This window comes from Dermacentor andersoni, chromosome 11 (genome assembly GCF_023375885.2).
Source record: "Dermacentor andersoni chromosome 11, qqDerAnde1_hic_scaffold, whole genome shotgun sequence".
In the NCBI taxonomy this organism is placed as follows: Eukaryota; Metazoa; Arthropoda; class Arachnida; order Ixodida; family Ixodidae; genus Dermacentor; species Dermacentor andersoni.
In genome coordinates, this window is record NC_092824.1 from 25,147,323 (window position 1) to 25,170,994 (window position 23,672).

Consider the following 23,672-nt stretch of genomic DNA (forward strand, 5'->3'; position numbering starts at 1 on the left):
TTGTTGACTTTGGTGAGAATAACAGCCAAAGCAATGAGCCGGCAGATCACGGGCTCGTTTTCGCCTTCGCACCGTTCGGAGAAAAATACTTGCAGCCAGTGGCTGTGTTTGCCTCCAAGGGACCTACGAAAGGGACGCTCCTAGCACAGCTACTGCTTCAATGCATTGTACACTTAGAAGAAGCGGGCCTTTTAGTTGATGGTGTTGTTTGTGATGGCGCCTCTACTAATAGAGCAATGTGGAGACAGCTTGGAATCAGCGGTGCTCTGGGGCATGTTGTAAATGCCTTTGAGCACCTACTGGATACATCACGAAAGGTGCATGCGTTCGCAGACGCACCTCATCTCTTCAAGTGCATACGCAATCGTCTGTATGACAAAAAAGTGTTGAAGAAAGGCGGAAAGTTCATTGAATGGTCTTGCTACGACGCCCTGTTTGTAGCAGACACCAAAAACGCAATTGAGCTGAGAGTATGCCCAAAATTGACGTACAACCATGTTAATCCTTCTAACATGCTTAAAATGAGAGTGAAATTGGCAACCCAAATTTTCAGCAATTCCGTAGAAAAAGGAATTTTGTTTTACGAACGTAGAGGAGCACCTCGGCTGGTTAATGTCGAACCGACCGTTGAGTTCACAATCTTTATGAACAACTTATTTGATGCCCTGAACCGGCGGTTTCCAGGAGAATGTCTGACTATAGACTGCAATGATTTTAAAGTTCTTGAGAGAGCCTCTGATTGGCTTGACGAATGGGAGGAAGAAGTTACAAAAGGAGAAATTCCTCAAGATCTCTTCCTAAGCCGGTCAACTGCGGAAGGATTAAGGGTGACGCTCAAATCTGCTCGTGAGCTGTCAATCTTCCTGTTGAAAAAGTGCGATTTCAGATATGTCCTGACCGGGAAAATGAATCAGGACCCGTTGGAATGTTTTTTTGGTGTTATTCGACAAGCGGGTGGCCAAAACGAACATCCAACTTTCCCAACGTTCTTGCAACTGTACCGTATGCTGTCGCTTTACTCCCTCCTGAAGCCACCGCGGTTTGGTAACTGTTCAGCTTCCGAGAAAGAACAGTACGGCGTTGTGACCTTGGCTGACTTAAAGAACGCATATAACAGCTCGGCATCGAAGGAACTGAACAAGCTGGACCAGCTGAAAGAGCGGCTCGACGGCCTAATCGACGAAGGGAGCTGGGAGTGCGATGAAGTGTTTGAGTATGATAATAACGATGCAAGTGTTGTTGAGTGTATAATTTATTATGTTACAGGGTTTGTATCCAGGAAAATTTTCAATCAGACCTCCTGCACTACGTGCAAGAAAGCACTGGAGGGTCAGAAAGGCTCGTCAAAGGTGCCCGAAGCTGAGCTTGTTAATTGCAAAACAAGGGGCAGACTCACGCACCCTAGCATGCACCTCTATCGGATTTTCATGGAAGCTGAAGAACATTTCTCTAAATACGCAAATCTGGGAGATGCCTACGACAAAACAATTGATGTTGTACTAGAGAAGTTCACTTTCACTTTCCCTTGTACTATCCACAGGGAGGACATTCTCGCCAAGCTACTCCATTATTATATAAGCCTTCGTATGCGTCAATACTGCCGTCAGTTGAAACGCAAGCACGTTGAAAAAGGCCAGGATTTGCGTAAAATGTCCAAACTTGTGTGACCACAAGGAGCCGAGCTGAGTGTACTGTTTGTTATTTTGATTGTATGCACAACAGTCGAATTTAGGTGTTCCGTGTGTAATAGTTTTGCAGTGACTAATTTTTGCTTCATGTGTGAAATAAACACATAAGTTTCTACCTGGGTTGTAAATTTTTCTGAGCTACGGAAAACACCCACTATCATCCTCTCAGAAATCGCATGCAGTTCTCGCGTAACAGAACTAAAGCATGCGTTCAGCCGCTTTCACACACAGATATTCATTTATTTCCCCATCGGAGGGCCGTAGCCGCTGGATTCTCAAACGCGACTGGTAACTTGATGTGCCCTTCATCTCATTCTTTAGTGAGAAGTAAACGCTGTCTATGTTATAACTGAGAAAAATTGCAAACTATGTAATATTGGCTTGCTTGGTTCCCGCTCCACCAAAGCTTCTTCGTAGCGTTATCTGTCGTCTTGCGCGAGCGTCGATAAAGGGGCTTTAAGCTCGGCCTGATCTGCGGACAACTTTTTCAGAGTTAACGATGATTCACAGTATAACAAACGCCTAAAAAATCAGCTGATGACCGCAAGTTTCCCCGGAGCTGCATACGGAGACGCTGTGCTAGAGCCACGAACGGCGCCGCTACGGGCACAAGTTGGAAGCGCCATCTGTCGAGCGAGAAGGAAGCACAGCAGTATAGTCCGAGGGCTGGCGGCGGCGTTCGCTCACCTAAGTTGTCTTTCACCGTGGTATAGAGTGACGTCAGGGCCTTCGCGACACTTAGGGAGTCTTTATATATCGCTGACTTTTGAAGTTTTGATTTTCTTATGTGCTTCACAGCAGACAGTAATGCGTAGGCCTCGGCCGTAGATATACTTGTTTCCGGATGTAGTACATCAGATTCTGAGAAGGATGGGCCGACGGCAGCATACGACACCCCGACATTAGACTTCGAAGCGTCTGTGTAGAACTCTGCGCAGGAGTGCCTGTGCTGGAGTTCTAGGAAATGAGTTTGTATTTCGATCTCTGGTGCGTGTTTTGTTACTTCTAAAAAGGATATGTCACATTCTATGACCTGCCACTCCCAAGGCGGAAACAACTTGGTTGGATGCATTAGGCGAAGCTCGAGGAGTGGGACATGTATCTCATCACTAAGCTCTCTCACTCGAAGCGAGAACGGCTTTCTTACAGAGGGGCGATTATGGAAAAGTGTAGTCCAGGTCATATCATTAACAGTGTTAAAACATGGATGTTGATGATTGGAGTGTATCTTTAGGAAATATGTAAGGCTGATGTAAGTTCTCTGTAGATGGAGGGACCATTCATTTGATTCCGTGTATAAGCTTTCAATCGGGCTTGTTCTGAAAGCGCCAGTGGCTAACCGGATACCTAGATGGTGAACAGGATCTAGCATCTTTAGCGCGCTCGGGGCGGCAGAGTTATATACTACAGCACCATAATCCAATCGAGACCGAATTAGGCTCTTGTATAGGTTCATGAAACACTTCCTGTCACTACCATTTGTAGTCTGCGATAAAAGTTTCGTTAAGTTCATTGTCTTTAGACATTTCAGATATTTAATGCGTGGAATGAAAGTGAGTCTGTAGTCAAGTATAATACCCAGGAATTTGTGCTCTTTGTTGACAGGTATTTGGTGTCCACACAGTTCTAAGGAAGGATCCGAAAACAGGCCTCTCTTTCTTGTAAAAAGAACACAAGAGCTTTTGCGGGGGTTGACTTTAAATCCGTTTTTGTCTGCCCACTTGGAAATCTTGTTCAAGGCCTGCTGCACCTGTCTCTCGCATACTGAGAGGTTACATGATTTGACGCCGATTTGAATGTCGTCAACGTAGACAGAATAAAAAATGGCATGTGGTAGCGAAGCACGAAGCGTGTTCATCTTCACGATGAAGAGCGTACAGCTCAGCACGCCTCCCTGTGGTACACCTGTTTCTTGTGTGAAAGGTCCCGACAATACGTTGCCGATTTTCACTCGGAAGATGCGATTCAACAAATAGCTTTCAATTATTTTCAGCATATTGCCACAGATGCCCATTTCCGACAAGGCTCGCAAGATGCCGTAGCGCCATGTGTCATATGCCTTCTCCATGTCAAGGAAAATTGACATGAAAAACTGCTTATGTACAAATGCGTCCCGAATATATCCTTCAATGCGTACAAGGTGATCTGTTGTCGACCGGCCTTCTCTGAAGCCACACTGATAGGGATCAAGTATATTGTTGAGTTCAAGGAAATGTATGAGTCTGAGATTAATCATTTTTTCAAAAAACTTACACAGGCAGCTTGTAAGAGCTATCGGACGATAGCTTGCCGCCATGGATGGGTCTTTCCCCTGCTTCAAAACAGGGACCACAATTGCTTCTTTCCATGCAATTGGAAAGTATCCTGCAGCCCAAATAGTGTTGAAAATTGTGAGTAGTGTAACTTGGGTGTCATTGTGTAGGTTTTTGATCATTTCATACATGATTCTGTCAGAACCCGGCGCGGAGCTCTTGCATGATCTCAAGGCAGCTCTGAACTCGGCAATACTAAAAGGACAATTGTATGGTTCAATCTTTCGACATTTTCTTTTGAGTGGCTTACATTCTTCTATTTGTTTGTATTTGAGAAAAGATTCTGAATAGCTTGCTGGACTTGACACGCTTTCAAAGTGCTCCCCAAGTGAGTCTGCCTGATCTTGCAGTGTATCGCCCTGTGTATTTACCAGAGGGAGTGAGTACGTTTGTCGACCTCTAATTCTATTTACCCTGTTCTAGACTTTGGCCTCATCTGTAAACGAGTTAATACTCGATAAAAAGTTCTGCCAACTTTCTCTTCTGGCCTGCCTGAGGGTTCTCCTGCCTTGCGATTTTACTTTCTTAAAGTTGATAAGATTCTCTGCAGTGGGGGAAGCGCGTAGCAGCCCCCACGCTTTGTTCTGTTTCTTACGAGCGATCCTACATTTGTCGTTCCACCACGGAACACGCCGTCTGCATGCCAAGCCACTTCCTTCAGATATGCATTTTGATGCGGCATCTATTATGAACGCTGTAAAATACTCCATAGCCGCATAAATTTCTAAAGAAGACATATCAGCCCATGAGATGCTAGATAGAGTTCGAAATTTCTCCCAGTCGGCTGTATCTATCTTCCACCTAGGAGCTTGTGGGGGAAATTCATTTTCTTTCGACGTTCTTAGCAGTACGGGGAAGTGATCACTCCCGTAAGGATTGCTCGTAACTTCCCATTTGAGTTCGGGCAGTATAGACGCGGAAACTATACTAAGATCTATTGACGAAAAGGATCTGTTTGCAAGAGAGTAATATGTGGGTTCTTTCTTATTGAGAAGGCACGCTCCAGAAGAAAAAAGGAACTGTTCAACGAGACGACCTCGCGCATCGATACGAGGGTCTCCCCACAAGCTGCTGTGTGCATTGAAATCGCCAAGAACAACATACGGTTCTGCCAATTCATCTATGAAGGACTGACATTCAGGTTTGTTTAATTGGAAATGTGGGGTACGTAAAGCGAACAAATAGTGATGAGTTTGTTTTGCAGGACAACTCGAACCAACACTGCTACGAGGGCCGTTCGTAGCTGTAAACGTTGACACGCTATGCTTTCGTGAATTACAATGGCGACAGCGCCCGATGATGCAACAGCATCATCGCGATCTTTGCGAGAAGTAACGTGCTGTCGAAGAAAGTTTGTGTGTTCTGGTTTTAAGTGTGTTTCCTGTAAACACAGCACCTTTGGACTGTGTTTGTGGATGAGTTCTTGCAAATCAACAAGGTTTCTAAGGAGACCTCTGATGTTCCATTGAATAATTTGTGTATCCATATTTAAAGTAAATTAGTGCTGTGTGTACAGAAACGGAAGTTATGCCATAGACTACAGAGCCCTTTCGAGGCCCTGTAATCGGGGTTTTGACCTTTCTGGAGCATTTGAGAGAGCCTCGACGCTCCTTAGGCGCTTGGTGCGCCTTGAGGATGGGTGTAGTGTCTATTGCCTCTTGTGAGGCGCCGGACACGTGCTCTTGAGAGCGGGAAGTTACCAGCGAGGCTCCCGCCTTGGAGGGCAAGACCCCTGCGCCCACCAGCCCGGAGGTCGATGGGGCTCCCTGTGGGATTTGGCTGCGCCGGCCGTTGCCAGCGCTGGAAGGGACCTGGGAAGTTGAGGCAGCCTCGGCTACGCCCACCTTCGGGGTTGATGGTCCCGTCTCCTCGGTTGACGGAGCAGCGCTAGCTGCAACCGCCGCGGGGGCAGAAGGCGTAACTGCCGACTCACTGCTTGTGAGTCGAGACAGCCGCCGGAGGCCATTGTGGCGCTGCCCCCTGACGCGCCACATCGGCAAAGGTTTTCTTGGGCAGGTATGATACCCGCCTCCGTGCCTTTTTGAGAGTTATATTTTCCTTGACTTTGATTGTACCGATTTCCTTTTCTTTTTTCCAGGAAGGGCACGACCGCGAGTACGCGGCGTGCTCGCCATCACAATTAACACAATGGGGAGTGTTCTGGCACGCTTCGGAGGAATGTTCTTTGTTACTGCACTTGGCACAAGTCAGCCGGCCTCGACAGTTCTGTGAACTGTGGCCGAAACGTTGGCACTTAAAGCATCTGAGAGGATTGGGAACGTATGGTCGAACATGAAGTTTGATATAACCGGCCTCGATGGACTCAGGAAGGACACTTGAGCCGAAGATGAGTATCAGGTGTTTCGTCTTGATCTCTTTTCCATCTCGCCTCATGTTAATTCGTTTAACATTGATAACATTCTGGTCACTGAAGCCCTCCAAGATTTCAGCCTCAGTGAGCTCCATCAAGTCATCGTCAGAGACAACACCACGGGTGGTGTTCATCGTGCGGTGCGGGGTTATAATTATTTGGGTTTCCCCAAATGACACTAGTTTTGACAATTTTTTGTACTGTTTTTGATCGCAGAGCTCCAAGAGTAGATCATCGCTTGCCATCCTCGACGCCTTATAACCAGGACCAAAGACTTCAGTCAATGACTTGAAACAACGAAGGGTGAGATTGTTCGTACTGGTTTATCTGGTTTTGCAGAATGAATGACATGGAAACGCGGGAAGGATTCTTTTTGGCGGCCAAAAAACTGGAATACTTCTACGGTGCGCCCTCTTTTCTGAGGGCGATCAGGTAGTGGAGGGAAGGAAATAGCCATGTGTGGACGTGTAGTTTTCGGCAGCAACGCTAGCCACCCACCATGGAGTCCAAGAAGGGGACGCTGCAGGGCCTGAAAAACAGGGCCTGCAAACGCCAGCTGTACGTTGCCGCTATAACCCAATATGATATAACCAAGGTTGGCTACTCACACAAGGTTAACCCTTGCTGCCAGGAAGGTCGGAAGTAATAAAGAAATGAGAAGGAGACAGGAAAGGTGGAAAGTAAGGAAAAGACGAAAGTTGTAGAGGAGAGAGATACAGGAAAAGGCAACTACCGATTTCCCCCGGATGGGTTGGTCCGGGGGTGCCGTCTATGTGAAACAGAGGCCAAATAGGTGTGTTGCCTCCACCGGGGGGCCTTAAAGGTCCAAACACCCGGCATCAGCTCAACCTCCAGGATCCCCCTTTCCCCAGACACGGCTAAGCCGCGCACGGCTACACGCGGGAGGGTCCAACCCTCGTGTGCGCGGGTACGTGGTGTCGCAACACACCAAACGCCTGCTGACGCAGACGGCCCTGCTGGGTGGCAGAAAGAAGTCGATGAGAGTGATCGGGAGAAAACCGCCTTCGTGACACCCGACGGCCTATACGAATTTACGGTGCTTCCTTTCGGTTTGTGTACAGCGCCAGCCACTTTTCAGCGTTTAATGGACCTCGTACTTTCAGGTCTAAAGTGGCAAACGTGCTTGGTATACTTAGACGATGTGATCTTGTTTGCGGCTGCATATGAAGAGCACCTAAACAGGCTCGTCACGGTTGTTCCTTACGGTTGTTCCGTTACTGGCTGTTCTCCTCGCCGTACGCTTGACTGGCGTCAAGTTAAAGCCAGAAAAAATTTATTTTCGTTCAGTAGAGATGCGGTAGGGAGGCCATGTCCTAAGTAACGAAGGTGTCTGGCTAAATAGACGCTGTTACCAAGTTCCCCACACCATCTGAAAAGAAGGCAGTGAGACGCTTTTCGGGCCTGTACACCTATAACCGACGGTTTATTGCTTACTTTTCCCGTATTGCCCCATCCTTGACGCGAATAACGCGTGAGGATCTACCCTTTGTGTGGGGCGACAGTGAGCAAATGGTATTTAACTAATCACGTCAACGTCTGCAAACTCCTCCAGTTCTTGTACACTTTGAGCAGAACGCCCCGACAGCACTTCATATCGACGCGAGCAATGTAGGTATGGGTGCCGTGCTGGTGCAGTGGCATCACGGCTCCAAAAAACTGACAGCCTACGCTAACAGAACTCTCTCACGTACAGAAGAAAACTATTCCACTACGGAGAAGGAACGCCTCACCGCAGTGTGGGTTGTTATTAATTTTGGCCCTTATTTTTACGGCCGCTCATTCACCGTCGTCAGTGACCATCACTCTTTCTATTGGCGGACTATAAAAGACCCCTCTGGTCGATTGGCACGCCGCAGCCTCAGCCATCAGGAGTTCGACATGACCGCCGTGTATAAGCCATGGAAAAAGCACACTGACACCGACTGTCTATCTCGGTCACCAATACAGCCTTCTGTCACTGAGGATAAGGATAAGGGCCCAGACGCTGCATTTTTGGAAGTCGTCAATGCATTTACCATTTCTCGGCAGCAGCGCGACGACATAAAACTGCTTCCACTTATTAATTTCTTGGAAGGCAGAGACAACGACTTACCGCGACTCTTTGGACGAAGCCTGGCGTCATTTTGCGTGCAGGGCAATGTTCTCTATAAGAAAAACGACGGGCAGCACCGACTTACTGGTCGCGCCTGCTTCGCTTTGCAACTAAATTCGCACAGCATGCCTAGATGACCTCAGGTCATCTAGGCATTATTGGCCGAGCTCGTAGCCGATGGTAAAACTGCATGTCCTGTCTACCAAAGACACAAAGCGCCATCTGAGAGGCCAGATGGTCACCTACAACTTGTAGAGGTGCCGGGATCGCCATTCGCTAAAATTGTCATGCTTTTTATGGGACCATTTCCAACTTCAACTACAGGAACTGGCTGATTATCTTCGTCACCGACTACCTTACCCGGTATGCGGAGACAAAAGCTACCCAGTGGGGCACAGAAGCTGAAGCAGCTCGATTTTTCGTAGAAAACGTCGTCCGTCGGCACGGTGTCCCAGCGGTATTGATTACTGACAGAGAAACCGCGTTCACAGCCGAACTTCTAGATGCAGTTCTCGAACTCAGCGGCAGAGCCCACCGGAAAATGACAGCCTATGATCCCCAGACGAATTGACTAACGGAGTGTTTCAACAAGTCACTCGCACACATGCTTTTCATCTACGTCGATGAAGAACATAAGAACTGGGACGAGATTTCGCCTTAGGCAACCGTCGCGTATAACCTCGCTCAACAAGAAACGAGTCGTATGACACCATTCAGCTTGGTACACGGTCGCGAAGCCACGACAACGTTGTATGCAGTGCTGCCGCAGGTGTGTGACGATACCTATGCAGTTGCTGAAGAATTTGCTCAATGTGCCGAGGCAGCCAGACAGCTTGCACATGTACGCATCCACCACCAGCAAGACAAGGACGCGGTGTAGTACAATCGTCAGCACAAATTCGTCGCCTACACACCTGACGAGAGAGTTTGGGTTTGGATGCGCATTCGGCGTCGGGCACTTCCAGAAAAACCGCTAAGGCGACATTTTGTGCCCTACACAGTTGTCCGACGCCTGAACTAAAAGGTTGTCCCAGATGGCGAGACTTGTTCGCAGCGCTGCAAGTATCTTCCTGAAGTGGTGCATGTGGTGCGCATGAAGCCGCACTTTTATAAGTGACACGTTTTAGCGTTGCGTGTGTGCATACGCTTAAGTTGCGCATTTGGATCGATGCTTCCTTTAGAAGGGGGGGCAAATGCCGCGTCTGTAGTGCTGTAAGTACGACGACGATAAGCTTACATATCGGCCCTTGTAAGAACACATGAAAAGGAAGAAGAAGCAGTGACCAGCGCGCGCTATTAAAGCAGCCCTTACATGTTACTGTTCCTGCTTACAAGTCGGTTTGTGCCTCGAGTTTTGTGACGCCACGACAATGTACGGAAAATATTCGCACACTCAAATGCACTTTGCACAAGAACACTGATGATAAACAAAGAAATAAACAGCGCATTACTCTTCTAATTTTCCTAAGTTAGAGCCTAGGACTACTGTCCCTACGTACGACCAATTCAGTCTCGCTGTTCGACCACCAAGTGGTTGCGGCCCAGACTAGTGTTGCATCGCACTGAGTACTACTGACTTATCAGTTTAGTGATTACAGCCTATACTGAAATGAATGAGTTTCATACAGCCTTTCAATACATTTCAGCTAACTAAGAAAATGGGGAGGTCGCAGCTGCTGGCCTGCTTCGATATTCCCCAAGCCAATGAGGTTACAACTGAATTTAAGCCATCACCTACTGCGCCGTGCCTAATCTCTTTACAGAGTTGTTAGACTTCAGGCAAGCATTCGGCACACTTTCCCGTCATGGCTCTCTCTCCCCTATTTCCATGTTCTGGGCGATTCCTCGCTGCGTGGGTGCCTCTAATTTCTCTCGTCAGGCCAGCTCCGCAGGCCCACTCTCATAGAATACCAGAACTGACACGCACACCGGCAATTTAGAAGCGCCCCGTCAAAGGACCGTTTTTCTCGAATTCTAAGCTGTCACTGCGCTGGCCTGCATGAGCTTTGAATGACTGGGCTGTTCTCCCTTTCGGAAATTCTTCACAGCGTCTCCGCGCAGGTCATTGACCTTGTGAAAATTTCTTGCCGTTGTTGGTCCTTTGCCGTAGGCATTCAGACCTGACAAAAGGGTTTGCGAAGTCATCGCTTCCCACTTTTGGTGACAGTGTCGTCGCGCCCACATTCATGGGTAGGTAGGCATCAGCAGGTAATTAGCCGTGCATTCAAGCGCAGTCTATTACCGCGCCGAGAAAGTGCGTGTATACTTCAGTGCGCCACGCCGCCTATTCTGCACGTTTCAGAGATCAGCGGCTTAACAGCCCCCCTCCGTAATTCTGGTCTTGAGGCGTCGGGCTACGTTCCGATGCACCGGGTCAACCTCGCGAGCTTGATATATCCACCGCACATTTCGTAGTTATTTTGCACCGGTATCGAGGTTAAGGTTTCGCATCTTCGGTATAGAGAATAATAGAGTGCAATATATCTTGGTCCAATTACAGTTTTTTTTTTCTTTTCGACTCCTAATACCGCGAGTAACGCTCGTGCCTATGACAAAGTTTCTTCGCCCATGCACTGTCTTCTGCATTCAAGTTCATTTATTTACCATATACATGGAGTTTCACATAAGTAGTTGGGACGAGGGAAAAGAAGCCTCATTAAAAACAGCTTGACTAGCCCCACGTTCCCGGTTCACTAAGGCAGCGTGGCGATAACAGAAAAATACATTTCAATGTCGGTGTCAAATGAGAAAACATGATATCCACAGAAGACATATTTTGTAAAAAAGCGCAATTTAACTGAACATATTTAACACAGCATGCTTAAAACAGAAGTGTAAGAGAGTGTGCGAAAGTTTTCATAAGACACCTCGAATTTATTTAATGTATTCGGCAAGCAACTTAATGTTTGAAAGCCATAGCTTGTGCGCGGCCGTGGCACATACCATTGTTCCGAGTGTCTGTTTAGGCGCGAAGAAGGATTTAGTTGCAAGTTAGGTACACTGTGTATATAACCATGATTTTTACAGTATCAGATCTAAAGGAAAGTAATAAAGTGTATTCATATGGCACGTTTAATTTATTTACATCATATTTAACGAATACTTCCGAAATATGTGCATTAAATGGTTGGTTTGTAACAGATAGTAGGGCCTTTTTTGTAGGATAACAAGATTATTTATGGATTGCTGGGTTCCGTTACCCCAAATTAAGTTACAACAGCCAGATGTGATGAGAAGAGTGCCTTAAATACCGAAAGCTTTTGAGGAACTGGCAATACATGCTGACATTTTCTAAGTACGCCCAAGACCTTGCAAAGTTTGTTTTGTAAATGTTCCGTATGGTGATCCTATTTCATGCATTCGTGAAAAATTACACCTAGAGATATTACTGTAGAAGAAAATCCAATTTCATTATTATTCAACATGAGATTGTAAGAATGAGTGAGCTCATAAAGTGTGGATTTAGAGTGAAAGTGAATAGCTTTTGTTTTTGAGGAGTTAATTTGTAAAGAATTTCTAATTGTCCAGCGGCATATTTTTTTCTAATGTCAAGTTAGCTAGATTCACGAGATCATGTATATTTGTTCCTGAAAAGAAAATACTTGTATCATCAGATAGATTATGTATTGGGCTGAATGGTTAACATTTACAATATCATTAATAAATAAATTAAACAAAAGCGGCCCCAGCATGCTGCTTTGGGGAACTCCGTATTTAACAGGTTGTATAGAAGATAGAGTTCTGCTTATCGATACACGTTAATGTCTGTTTGTTGAGTAGTTTTGAATTAGATTTAGTTCAACACCCCGAACTCCATAACACTGCAGTTTTCCTAATAATGTTTCATGGATAATTTTATCAAAGGCCTTGGACGTATCTAAAAATATGCCGAGTGTGAATTTTTTTGCATCAATATTTTTATGAATCAATTGTTTTTGAAACAGTAGAGCACTTTCTATTGAAAAACCTGATCTAAATCCGTATTGCGATTTTGTCATGACGGAATATTTGTCAAAAAGTTTGACAGTCTCAGATGAATCATTTTTTCAAGTCGTTTGGAGAATAGGGGAAGGATTGATTGATTGATGTTTGATGTTTATTGGCTCAAGGGCCAGGAATGGCCAAAGAGCGCCATGCTAGTGTTACAGAGTTCGTCCTGGTCTAATGGTTTCTGTGAATTTAATTTGACGTGGCTGTAAAGGGGCCTAAAAGAGTTTGAGTAAATTGCATAAAATCTACGCGTAATAAAATTATGGCAATGATTATTGACGTGTAATATGAACACTAAAATGCACTGGGAAAAGAATGGTACAATATACAAAATATGTCAGATGCTAAAATTTTCTAGAGCATTCTGCCTCACCAGAGCTTTTGAAAGCCAAGGACCTAGAAGCATGTGCTATACAAAGAAAACTATCGCAGAGGTATCCTCTTGAAAGAGGATGCACTACGGAATTAGTGGACTTGTCACGTGTAGCACATCTTTCAAGTAAGCGAGGACTGCTTTGGTCTTAAAAAGCGGTTCTACACCAAGAAACATGGCCGGATGCAGAGGGACGTGATGCCTGTATGCAAAAGTAATATGTTTCCTCCTGTCTCCTTCGGCTTCCCGGCACTTCAGGAAGACGTGGAGGACGGAAAGCCTGTCGCCGCATCTACCACAGGTTGGAGGCTCGTTACCATCAGGCGAAAGTTATGAGTGCCGAATGTGTGTCTTATTCTTAGTCTAGTGAACAGAACGTCTGTTCTTCGTGTTTTCATTGTTGGGTGCCAGAAACTTAACTTAGGCATAATTGCGTGAAGCTTATTATTCGTTTCTGCGTCCCACAAGCGTTGCCAGTGGCTTCGCAGTTTGTTTCTGAGGAAAGCCTTCACGTCTGTGGCAGGGACTGCAGCAGAACGAATACCCTGCGATGCCATTGATTCGGCCATCTCGTCAGCAAGCACATTTCCCTCGATTCCTCTATGGCCAGGAACCCAGCATACTACTACATGTCTGTGTGATAAGTAGATGTTACATAAGTGTGTGTAGAGTTCATCGAAGACAGGATTTGTATGCTTTTGTAAAGAAATGAGTGCGTTTAGAACACTTACCGAGTCTGTGTATATGATTGCTCTGTCAAGTTTGTGTCTTTATATGTTTTACTGCAGACAGTACTGCAGACAGTACTGCATACGCTTCTGCAGTGAAGATACTTGTTACGGGATTCAACACGTCAGATTCAGGAAGAGAGAGATCAAACGCAGCATAGGATACGCCAGCATACGATTTGGATGCGTCTGTGTAAAATTCGCAGCAGGAGTACTTCGATTGAAGCTCACGGAAATGCATAGCAATTTCAAGCTCAGGAGCGTGGCGTGCTTCGAGACCTCTGCAAATGATATGTCACATTCTATCCCCTGCCATACCCAGGGCGGTAGTAGATTAGCTGGAGCCGTGAGGCGATGTTCGAGTATCGGGACATCCATTTCTTCACTAAGTTCTCTTACATGCGGTGACAAAGGAAGTCTCATAGATGGTCTGTTACGGAAAAGTGTTTCACACGTCAAGTCGTTTACTGTCGCGAAACACGGATGTTCCTTATTAGAGCGCACTTTAAGAAAATAGGTGAAGCTGATGTATGTTCTCTGAAAATGGAGTGACCACTCATCTGACTCGACGTATGGGCTTTCGACAGGGCTTGTTCTAAAGGCGCCAGTGGCCAGGCGGATACCCAGGTGGTGGACGCGGTCTAACATTTTTAGCGCGCTCGGGGCGGCAGAGTGATAAACCACGGCACCATAGCCCAGCCGTGATCGAACTAGGCTCCTGTAAAGATTCAATAAACACTTTCTGTCGCTACCCCATTTTGCGTGGAATAGGATTTTAAGTAAGTTCATTGTTTTAAGACATTTTCCTTTAAGATATGTTATGTGTGGGATGAATGTGAGCCTGATGATGATGTGTGGTGTTTTGTGGCGGAAGGGCCAGGTTTGGCCAAAGAGCGCCATGACAAGTGGTAATGTTGACGATGTATTACGGATGGCGTGCACAACGAATTCCTCATCATAGATGTCACGTGGCTGTAAAAGGGCCTAAAACCTGTAGCTGTAAGTGGCGTAGAATATGTAGTTGCTAATATAATGACGGTGGCTAGGCAGTGATGTGGGCTATGGCAATGGGCTTTCGTTAAAACATCATGCAATAAAACGTAACACTGACACCAGAGTTTCAAGAGAACCCTTGAATGCAGGGCTGTTAGTCAAGTGCTAAAAATTGCCTGCCCAAATTATTTTAAGGGTGTCGCTTTCGGCTAAAAAATCTAAGACTATGTGCAGTTTAAAAAATGGTTCGTCACTAAGAAAAAATGCAGGATGGAGAGGGATGTTTTCCTGATATGCAGAAGGGAAATAGTTTTCCTCTCAGTTTGTATTGCAGGGCACTGGATAAGAACATGGAGGACTGTCAAGCTATCGCCGCACTTACTACGAGTAGGAGGATCCCCGCCAGTCAAGAGGTAGGAGTGAGTACTGTCATCGTCCTCATCAGCCTGGTTACGCCCACTGCAGGGCAAAGGCCTCTCCAATACTTCTCCAACTACCCCGGTCATGTACTAATTGTGGCCATGTTGTCCCTGCAAACTTCTTAATCTCATCCGCCCACCTAACTTTCTGCAGCCCTCTCCTACGCTTCCATTTCCTTGGAATCCATTCCGTATCTCTTAATGACCTTCGGTTATCTTCCTTCCTCATTACGTGTCCTGCCCATGCCCCATTTCTTTTTCTTGATTTCAACTAAGATATCATTAACTCGCGTATGTTCCCTCCCCCAATCAGCTCTTTTCTTATCCCTTAAAGTTACACCGATCATTCTTCTTTCCATAGCTCGTAGCGTCGTCCTCAATTTAAGTAGAACACTTTTCGTAAGCCTCCAGGTTTCTGCCCCGTACGTGAGTACTGGTACGACACATCTGTTACAAACTTTTCTCTTAAGGGATAATGGCAACCTGCTGTTCATGATCTGAGAATGCCTTCCAAACGCACCCCACACCATTCTAATTCTTCTGATTATTTCAGTCTCATGATCCGGATCCGCAGTCACTACCTGTCCTAAGTAGATGTATTCCCTCACCACTTCCAGTGCCTCACTACCCATCGTAAACTGCTGTTCTCTTCCGAGACTGTTAAACATTACTTTAGTTTTCTGCAAATTAATTTTTAGACCCACCCTTCGGCTTTGCCTCTCCAGGTCAGTGAGCATGCATTGCAGCTGGTCCCCTGAGTTACTAAGCAAGGCAATATCATCAGCGAATCGCAAGTTAAAGGTATTCTCCATGAACTCTTATCCCCAATTCTTCCCAATCTAGGTCTCTGAATACCTCCTGTAAACACGCTGTGAATAGCATTGGAGAGATCGTATCTCCCTCCCTGATGCCTTTCTTTATTGGGATTTTGTTGCTTTCTTTATGGAGGACTACGGTGGCTGTGGAGCCGCTATAGATATCTTTCAGTATTTTTACATACGGCTCGTCTACACCCTGATTCCGCAATGCCTCCATGACTGCTGAGGTTTCGACTGAATCAAATGCTTTCTCGTAATCAATGAAAGCTATATATAAAGGTTGGTTATATTCCGCACATTTTTCTATCACTTGATTGATAGCGTGAATGTTGTCTATTGTTGAGTAGCCTTTATGCAATCCTGCCTGGTCCTTTGGTTGACGGAAGTCTAAGGTGCTCCTGATTCTATTTGCAATTACCTTAGTAAATATTTTGTAGGCAACGGACAGTAAGCTGATCGGTCTATAATTTTTCAAGTCTTTGGCATCCCCTTTCTTATGCATTAGGATTATGTTAGCGTTTTTCCAAGATTCCGGTACGCTCGAAGTCATGAGGCATTGCATATACAGGGTGGCCAGTTTCTCTAGAACAATGTGCCCACCATCCTTCAATAAATCTGCCGTTACCTGATCCTCCCCAGCTGCCTTACCCCTTTGCATAGCTCCCAAGGCTTTCTTTACTTCTTCCGGCGTTACCTGTGGGAATTCGAATTCCTCTAGACTATTCTCTCTTCCATTATCGTCGTGGGTGCCACTGGTAGTGTATAAATCTCTATAGAACTCCTCAGCCACTTGAACTATGTCATCCATATTAGTAATGATGTTGCCAGCTTTGTCTCTTAACGCATACATCCGATTCTTGCCAATTCCTAGTTTTTTCTTCACTGCTTTTAGGCTTCATCCGTTCCTGAGAGCATGTTCAATCCTATCCATATTATACTTCCTTATGTAAGCTGTCTTACGCTTGTTGATTAACTTCGAAAGTTCTGCCAGTTCTACTCTAGCTGTAGGGTTAGAGGCTTTCATACATTAGCGTTTCTTGATCAGATCTTTCGTCTCCTGCGATAGCTTACTGGTATCCTGTCTAACGGTGTTACCACCGACTTCTATTGCACACTCCTTAATGATGCCCATAAGATTGTCGTTCATTGCTTCAACACTAAGGTCCTCTTCCTGAGTTAAAGCCGAATACCTGTTGTGTAGCTTGATCTGGAATTCCTCTATTTCCCCTCTTACTGCTAACTCATTAATCGGCTTCTTATGTACCAGTTCCTTCCGTTCCCTCCTCAGGTCTAGGCTAATTCGTGTTCTTACCATCCTGTGGTCACTGCAGCGCACCTTGCCGAGCACGTTCACATCTTGTATGATGCCAGGGTTAGCGCAGAGTATGAAGTCTATTTCATTTCTAGTCTCGCCGTTCGGGCTCCTCCACGTGCACTTTCGGCTATCCCGCTTGCGTAAGAAGGTATTCATTATCCGCATATTATTCTGCTCCGCAAACTCTCCCCTGCTATCCCCCCGCAAACTCTCCCCTGCTATCCCTAGTGTCTATGCCATATTTCCGCACTGCCTTGTTTCCAGCCTACTTCTTGCCTACCTCGGCATTGAAGTCGCCCATCAGTAAAGTGTATTTTGTTTTCACTCTACCCATCGCCGATTCCACGTCTTCATAGAAGCTTTCGACTTCCTTGTCATCATGACTGGATGTAGGGGCGTAGACCTGTACAACCTTCATTTTGTACCTCTTATTAAATTTCACAACAAGACCTGCCACCCTCTCGGAAATGCTATAAAATTCCTCTATGTTACCAGCTATATTCTTATTAATCAGGAATCCGACTCGGAGTTCTCGTCTCTCCGCTAAGCCCCGGTAGCACAGGACGTGCCCGCTTTTTAGCACTGTATATGCTTCTTTTGCCTCCTAACTTCACTGAGCCCTATTATATCCCATTTGCTGCCCTCTAATTCCTCCAATAGCACTGCTAGACTCGCCTCACTAGATAACGTTCTAGCGTTAAATGTTGCCAGGGTCATGTTCCAATGGCGGCCTGTCCGGAGCCAGGGATTCTTAGCACCCTCTGAGTACTGAGTGAGCACTGTAAGCGTGTCCTATTCTTAATCGGCAAAGAAGTACTTGCTTGTATTGTGCTGTTTTGTCCCTTATCCAATTCAGCAATTTTGGTTTTACAATGTGTAACTTATTTAATGTTTGTGTATCCCACTCTACCTGCCAATGATTCCTCAATTTACGGCGCAGAAAGGGCTTTAGGTCTGTGGTGGGAATGGGGATATTTCCATCTGTGTCGCTAAAACTCACTGACGTAGCGTTTTCGTCAGCTGCTACGTTGGCTTTTATACCTTTATGGCCAGGTACCCAGCATATAATAATCGCTTGGTTGCACATATATGCGGAGCATAGCAAGCTATACAGCTCATTAAAAACCGAATTGTTATGCTTTCGTAAGCTAATTATGGCTCTCACTACACTTAATGAGTCTGTAAACACAATAGCCTTAGCGATATTTGTGAGCCGCATGTGTTGAATAGCTTTAAGAATGGCGTATGCTTCCGCTGTAAAGATACTGGAGTGTGGGTTTAGTGGTCCAGATGTTAGAAGTGAGGGTCCCAGAGCTGCGTAAGCAACACCAGCTGGAGACTTCGAAGCATCTGTGTAAAATTCATCACATGAGTACTTGTCCTTGAGTTCCAGAAAATGCGAATACATGTGTGCCTCCTGAGCTCGTTTCTATATTTCTAAGAAAGAGATGTCACATTGGATAGTCTGCCACTCCCAAGGCGGTGGAAGCCGTGTAGGAGCCATTAGGACATTGTGTAAAAGAGGGACCCCTGTTTTTTCTGAGTGCTTCCCACCGGAGGGACAGAGGAGGCCTAGTGGCTGGACGGTTACGAAACAGCCAGCAGTGGACAAGTCGCATATAGTAGAATGACAAGGATGTTTAACATCTGAGTTAACTTTTATGGCGTAGGAGAAAGTTAAATATGTCTTTTGGTAGTGCAATGACCATTCGTTTGATTCGACGTAGAGGCTTTGCACAGGGCTAGCAATGAAGGCGCCTGTAGCAAGGCGGATACCTAAGTGGTGAATAGGATCTAGCATTTTCAGAGCACTAGGTCCGGCAGAATTATAGACTATTTCTCTGTAGTCAAGGCGAGTTAATATTAGACTTTTGTACAGCTTTAAAAGGCACCTCCTGTCGCTTCACCAAGATGTACGTGACAAGAGCTTCAGCAAATTCATAGACTTGAGGCACTCTGATTTCAGATACTTCAGGTGTGGTACAAAAGTCAGCTTACTCTCTAAAAGGATTCCTAGAAATTGGTGTTCATGGCTCACAGATAGCCGTTCTCCATTTAGATCTATTGCGGGGTCCGCTAGTATGCCTCTCTTGTTAGAAAACAGGACGCATGTACTTTTTTGTCGGTTTAGCTTGAAACCATTTTGGTCCGCCCACTTAGATAATTTATTTATGCAAAGCTGTACTTGTCGCTCGCATATACTTAGGTTACATGATTTGAAACCTATCTGGATGTCATCCACATATACAGCATAAAACATAGTACGTGGTATGACAGTCTGGATCGAGTTCATGTTGACAATAAAAAGAGTGCAGCTCAGCACACCACCTTGTGGAACACCAGCCTCTTGCGTAAATGGACGAGACAGAACGTTACCAACTCTAACACGGAACGTCCGATTGGAGAGGTAACCCTGAATCACGTTCAGCAAGTTGCCTCGAACTCCCATTTCAGACAGGTCACGGAGGATTCCAAAGCGCCAGGTTGTGTCGTATGCCTTTTCCATATAAAAAAATACTGACAGGAAGAACTGTTTGTGGACAAAGGCATCACGGATATTTGTCTCGATGCGGACAAGGTGATCTGTTTTGGATCTACCCTCCCTAAAACCGCACTGAAAGAGATCGAGTATCTTGTTGCTTTCAAGAAAATGGATGAGGCGACGGTTAATCATCTTCTCAAGTAATTCGTGACGACAACTAGTCAGAGTTATAGGCCTATAACTGTTGGGTGAGGAAGGGTCCTTGCCCTCTTTGAGAATAGGGATCACGATTGCTTCTTTTCAGACAAAAGTAATGTAGCCGGCAGAGAACATGGAATTGAAGAGTGACAGCAGTGTTTTTTGGGTTTCAGGGTGTAAGTGTCTGATCATCTCATACATTATTCTGTCACTTCCTGGAGCGGACTTGTTGCCACAGTTCAGTGAGGCTTGGAACTCAGCCATTCCAAATGGACGATTGTATACTTCATTGGATGTGCCTTTCCGACCCAGAGTCATCTGTTCTGCTTGTCGCCGGAATTTTAGGAATGTATCTGTGTAATGAAATGTACTGGAAATGTGCTCGAAATGTGCTCCTAGACAGTCAGCCTGGCCCTCAAGAGTGTCTGTTTGCGTGTTTACTAATGGTAGAGGATGAGTTTCGCGGCCTTTTGTTTACTCTGCCCAGGCTTTTCTTTCGTCTGTGTATGAATTAATACTAGAGATGTATTTTTGCCAGCTTTCCCTTTTGGCAAGGCGGCGCGTTCTTCTACCTTCTGATTTTATTTTCTTGAAGCTGATAAATTTCTCCGTAGTTGGGCAGTCGCGAAGGCGACTCCAAGCCTTATTTTGATTTTTGCGGGCTTCCTTACACTGCTCATTGCACCAAGAAATACGTCGTTTAGAGGGTGATCCATTCGTTTGAGGGATACATATTAATGCAGCATCAGTTATATATGCCGTCAAATATGACACTCTATCATCGATTGAGAGAGTACAGATGTCATCCCAGGTCAAATGTGTAAGCTCTCTGTATCGTTTCCAGTCAGCACAGTCGACCTTCCAACGGAGCACATGTGGAGAAAACTTATCGCTTTTTGTTAATTTTAAGATAATTGGGAAATGGTCACTCCCATATAGATTTTTTACCACGTTCCACTCCAGTTATGGCACTAGTGTACTTGATGTTATGCTTAAGTCAATCGATGAGAACGTTTTGTTCGCCACGCTGAAGAATGTGGGTTCTTTCTTGTTTAGTAGGCATGCATTGGAAGATAAAAGGCAGTTTTCTAATAAGCGCCCTCTCATATCACAACGAGAACCTCCCCAGAGGGTGTTGTGTGCATTTAAATCGCCCACTACAATGTAAGGTTCGGGGAGTTCTGCGATAAAGCTCTCGAATTCTGTTCTGCAAAGTTGATCGCTCGGAGGGATGTAGAGAGAGCTAACTGTAACTAGCTTATCAAACAGCACGGCTCTGATTGCCACTGCCTCAAGGGGCGTTTGCAGATGTAAATGCTTACTGGCGATACCCTTATCAACTATAATAGCAACCCCGCCTGACGAGGCGTAGGCGTCACTGCGAACTTTGCGGTAAATGGCATATTGTTTGAGAAAGTTAATATGTGAAGGATTGAGGTGTGTCTCTTGCACACACAGCACCCTTGGATTAAACTTGCGAAGGAGCTCCTTAATGTCATCAAGATTGTGTATTAGACCTCTCACATTCCAATGCGTTACCTGTGTGGCAATATTGAAAGTGTTTTATGGTGTGTGTCAAGAGATATCAATTAGGTTGGCTCAAGAGGCCTTTCCAGGCCCGTTGATGCGGAGTATTTCTTTTTTGTTGGCGCGCTCCAGAGAGCAACGCCTTTCCTTCGGCGTCTGAGACGCCGGAGAAGATTATGTTACATCCATCGCCTCGTCAGAGGCGCTGGATGACGCCCGCTCAGCGAGCACGCTCGGGGGTTTTTCGGGCCTGTCTGCACGAGCAGTGGCCCTGAAAACGGCAGGCTCGGAGGTCTGCTGGCCCTTTGTGGTAGGGGGCGGTAGAGCAGTGGCTGCTCCCGCCAGGGGGGCTGATGGCGTAACCGCAGTCACACTCTGGGTGACTTGCGCGGCCGCCAGAAGATGTGGCACTGCCCCCCGGCGCGTCACATCACTGTAGGACGGATTCGATTGGTTTGGACACTAAAACGGTTGCGCGCTTCTGGAAAAGAAATGTTTAGTTTGACCTTCAGTTCGATTATTTGTGTTTCTTTCTTCCATGACGGGCACGATCGCGAATAGGCGGGGTGGTCTCCGTCACAGTTAGCGCAGTGGGTTGTGGAAGAACAGTTGTCTGATGTGTGGTCGTTAGATGCACATTTTGCACAAGTAGCACGCCCTCGGCAGCTTTGAGACCCATGCCCAAAACGCTGACACTTGAAACATCGGCGTGGATTGGGAATGTACAGCCGTACGCGTAGTTTACAATATCCCGTCTCTAATGAATCAGGTAGTTCACTTGTTCCAGGCGTTATTATTAGATGCTGTGTTGGAATTTCCTTGTCGTCGCGCCTTGACTTAATTCGTTGCACCTTTACCACGTTTTGGTCTTGCCATCCTTCCAACAGCTCGCTTTCACTAAGTTCAAGGAGGTCATCATCAGAAATGACACCGCGCACAGTGTTCAATGACCGGTGAGGGCCCATAGAGACAGGAATGTCACGAAACGCAACAATTTTAGTCAATTTGCTGTATTGAAGTTTGTCACGCACTTCGAGAAGTAGGTCGCCGCTTCCGATTTTAGTTGCTTTGTAGCAAGGGCCGATTGCTTCTGTCAAACCTTTTGCGATAACAAATGGGGATATTGTGCGGACTGTCTTGGTTTCATGCTGACTATGTATTACATGGTATTTGGGAAAAATTTATTTCAGTTTCAAGAGAAAGTTGAAGGTTTCACCGGTGTGCCCCCTCTTCAGGGAGCGATCAGGGAGTGGGGGGATACAAGAAGCCATATATATGCTTAGTGTATTCGGCAGGAATGCCAGCCACCCACCTCGGAGCCCAACATGGGGACGTCACAGGATAAGAAATATTCTATTCTGCATACGCCAGCGGTACATTCCTACCATAACCTAATATATATATACCCAAAACTGGATATATTACACAAGGTGAACGCTTGCCGCCCAGAAAATAGGAAATAAAAGAAATGAATAGAAGACAGGAAAGATGTAAAAGTCGAAAGAGAAAGACGAAGATCGGAGAGGGGGACAGGAAACGGCGACTACCGATTTCCCCCGGGTGGGTCAGTCCGGGGGTGCCGTCTACGTGACGCCGATGCCAATGGGGCGTGTTGCTGCCGCCGAGGGGCCTTAAAGGTACGAACACCCGGCATTGGCTCAACCCCCAGGATCCCCTTTTCCCTGGACATGGCTAAGCCGCGCACGGTTACACGCGGGAGGGTCCAGCCCTCGTGGGCTCAGGTGCGTGGTGTCGCAACACACCAAACGCCTGCTGACGCAGACGCCCCTGCGGGGCAATGAATGTAAACCTGGAGTCAAGTATAACACCTAGGAATTTGTGTTCCTTGTTTACCGGTATTCGCTACCCATATATTCGAACGGTGGGATTTGCAGCAAGCCCTTTTTTCATGGTGAAAAGAACGCAAGAACTTTTGTTGGGGTTCACTTTGAACCCGTTTTCGTCTGCCCACTTGGAGACTTTGTTCAAGCACTGTTGTACCTGCCTCTCACAGACTGTTTGGTTGCAGGATTTGAAACCTACCTGTATGTCGTCTACGTAGAGGGAATAAAAAATAGATGGGGTAATGTTTTACGAAGCGTGTTAATTTTAACTACAAAGAGCGCGCAGCTCAGTACGCCTCCCTGGAGTACCCCAGTTTCCTGTATGAATACACGCGACAGCGCCTTACCTATTTTCACTCGGAATGTACGGTTATGCAGGTAGCTTTCTATAATGTTTAACATAGTGCCACGGATGCTCAGCGTCGATAGGTCACGCAGGATACCGTAACGCCAAGTTGTATCGTACGCCTTTTCCATGTCGAGAAACACGGATAAGAAGGA

General features: G+C 46.1%; 2 protein-coding genes across 3 annotated transcripts in view; one reads left to right on the top strand and one right to left on the bottom strand.

Moving 5' to 3' along the window:
* Window positions 1–23,672, bottom strand: part of LOC126518330 (uncharacterized) — a 156,352-nt gene that overhangs the window by 84,104 nt on the left and 48,576 nt on the right. The gene's annotated exons all lie outside the window — the stretch shown is intronic.
* LOC126535622 (uncharacterized) lies at window positions 872–1,803 on the top strand. Its single transcript, XM_050182432.3, has one exon. It carries the CDS (start codon window positions 906–908, stop codon window positions 1,665–1,667), a length of 762 nt encoding a protein of 253 aa, XP_050038389.2. The 5' UTR covers window positions 872–905; the 3' UTR covers window positions 1,668–1,803.

Excerpts from the sequence above, each read along its gene's own strand:
- LOC126535622 (XM_050182432.3), top strand. The coding sequence starts at position 906 with ATGAATCAGGACCCGTTGGAATGTTTTTTTGGTGTTATTCGACAAGCG.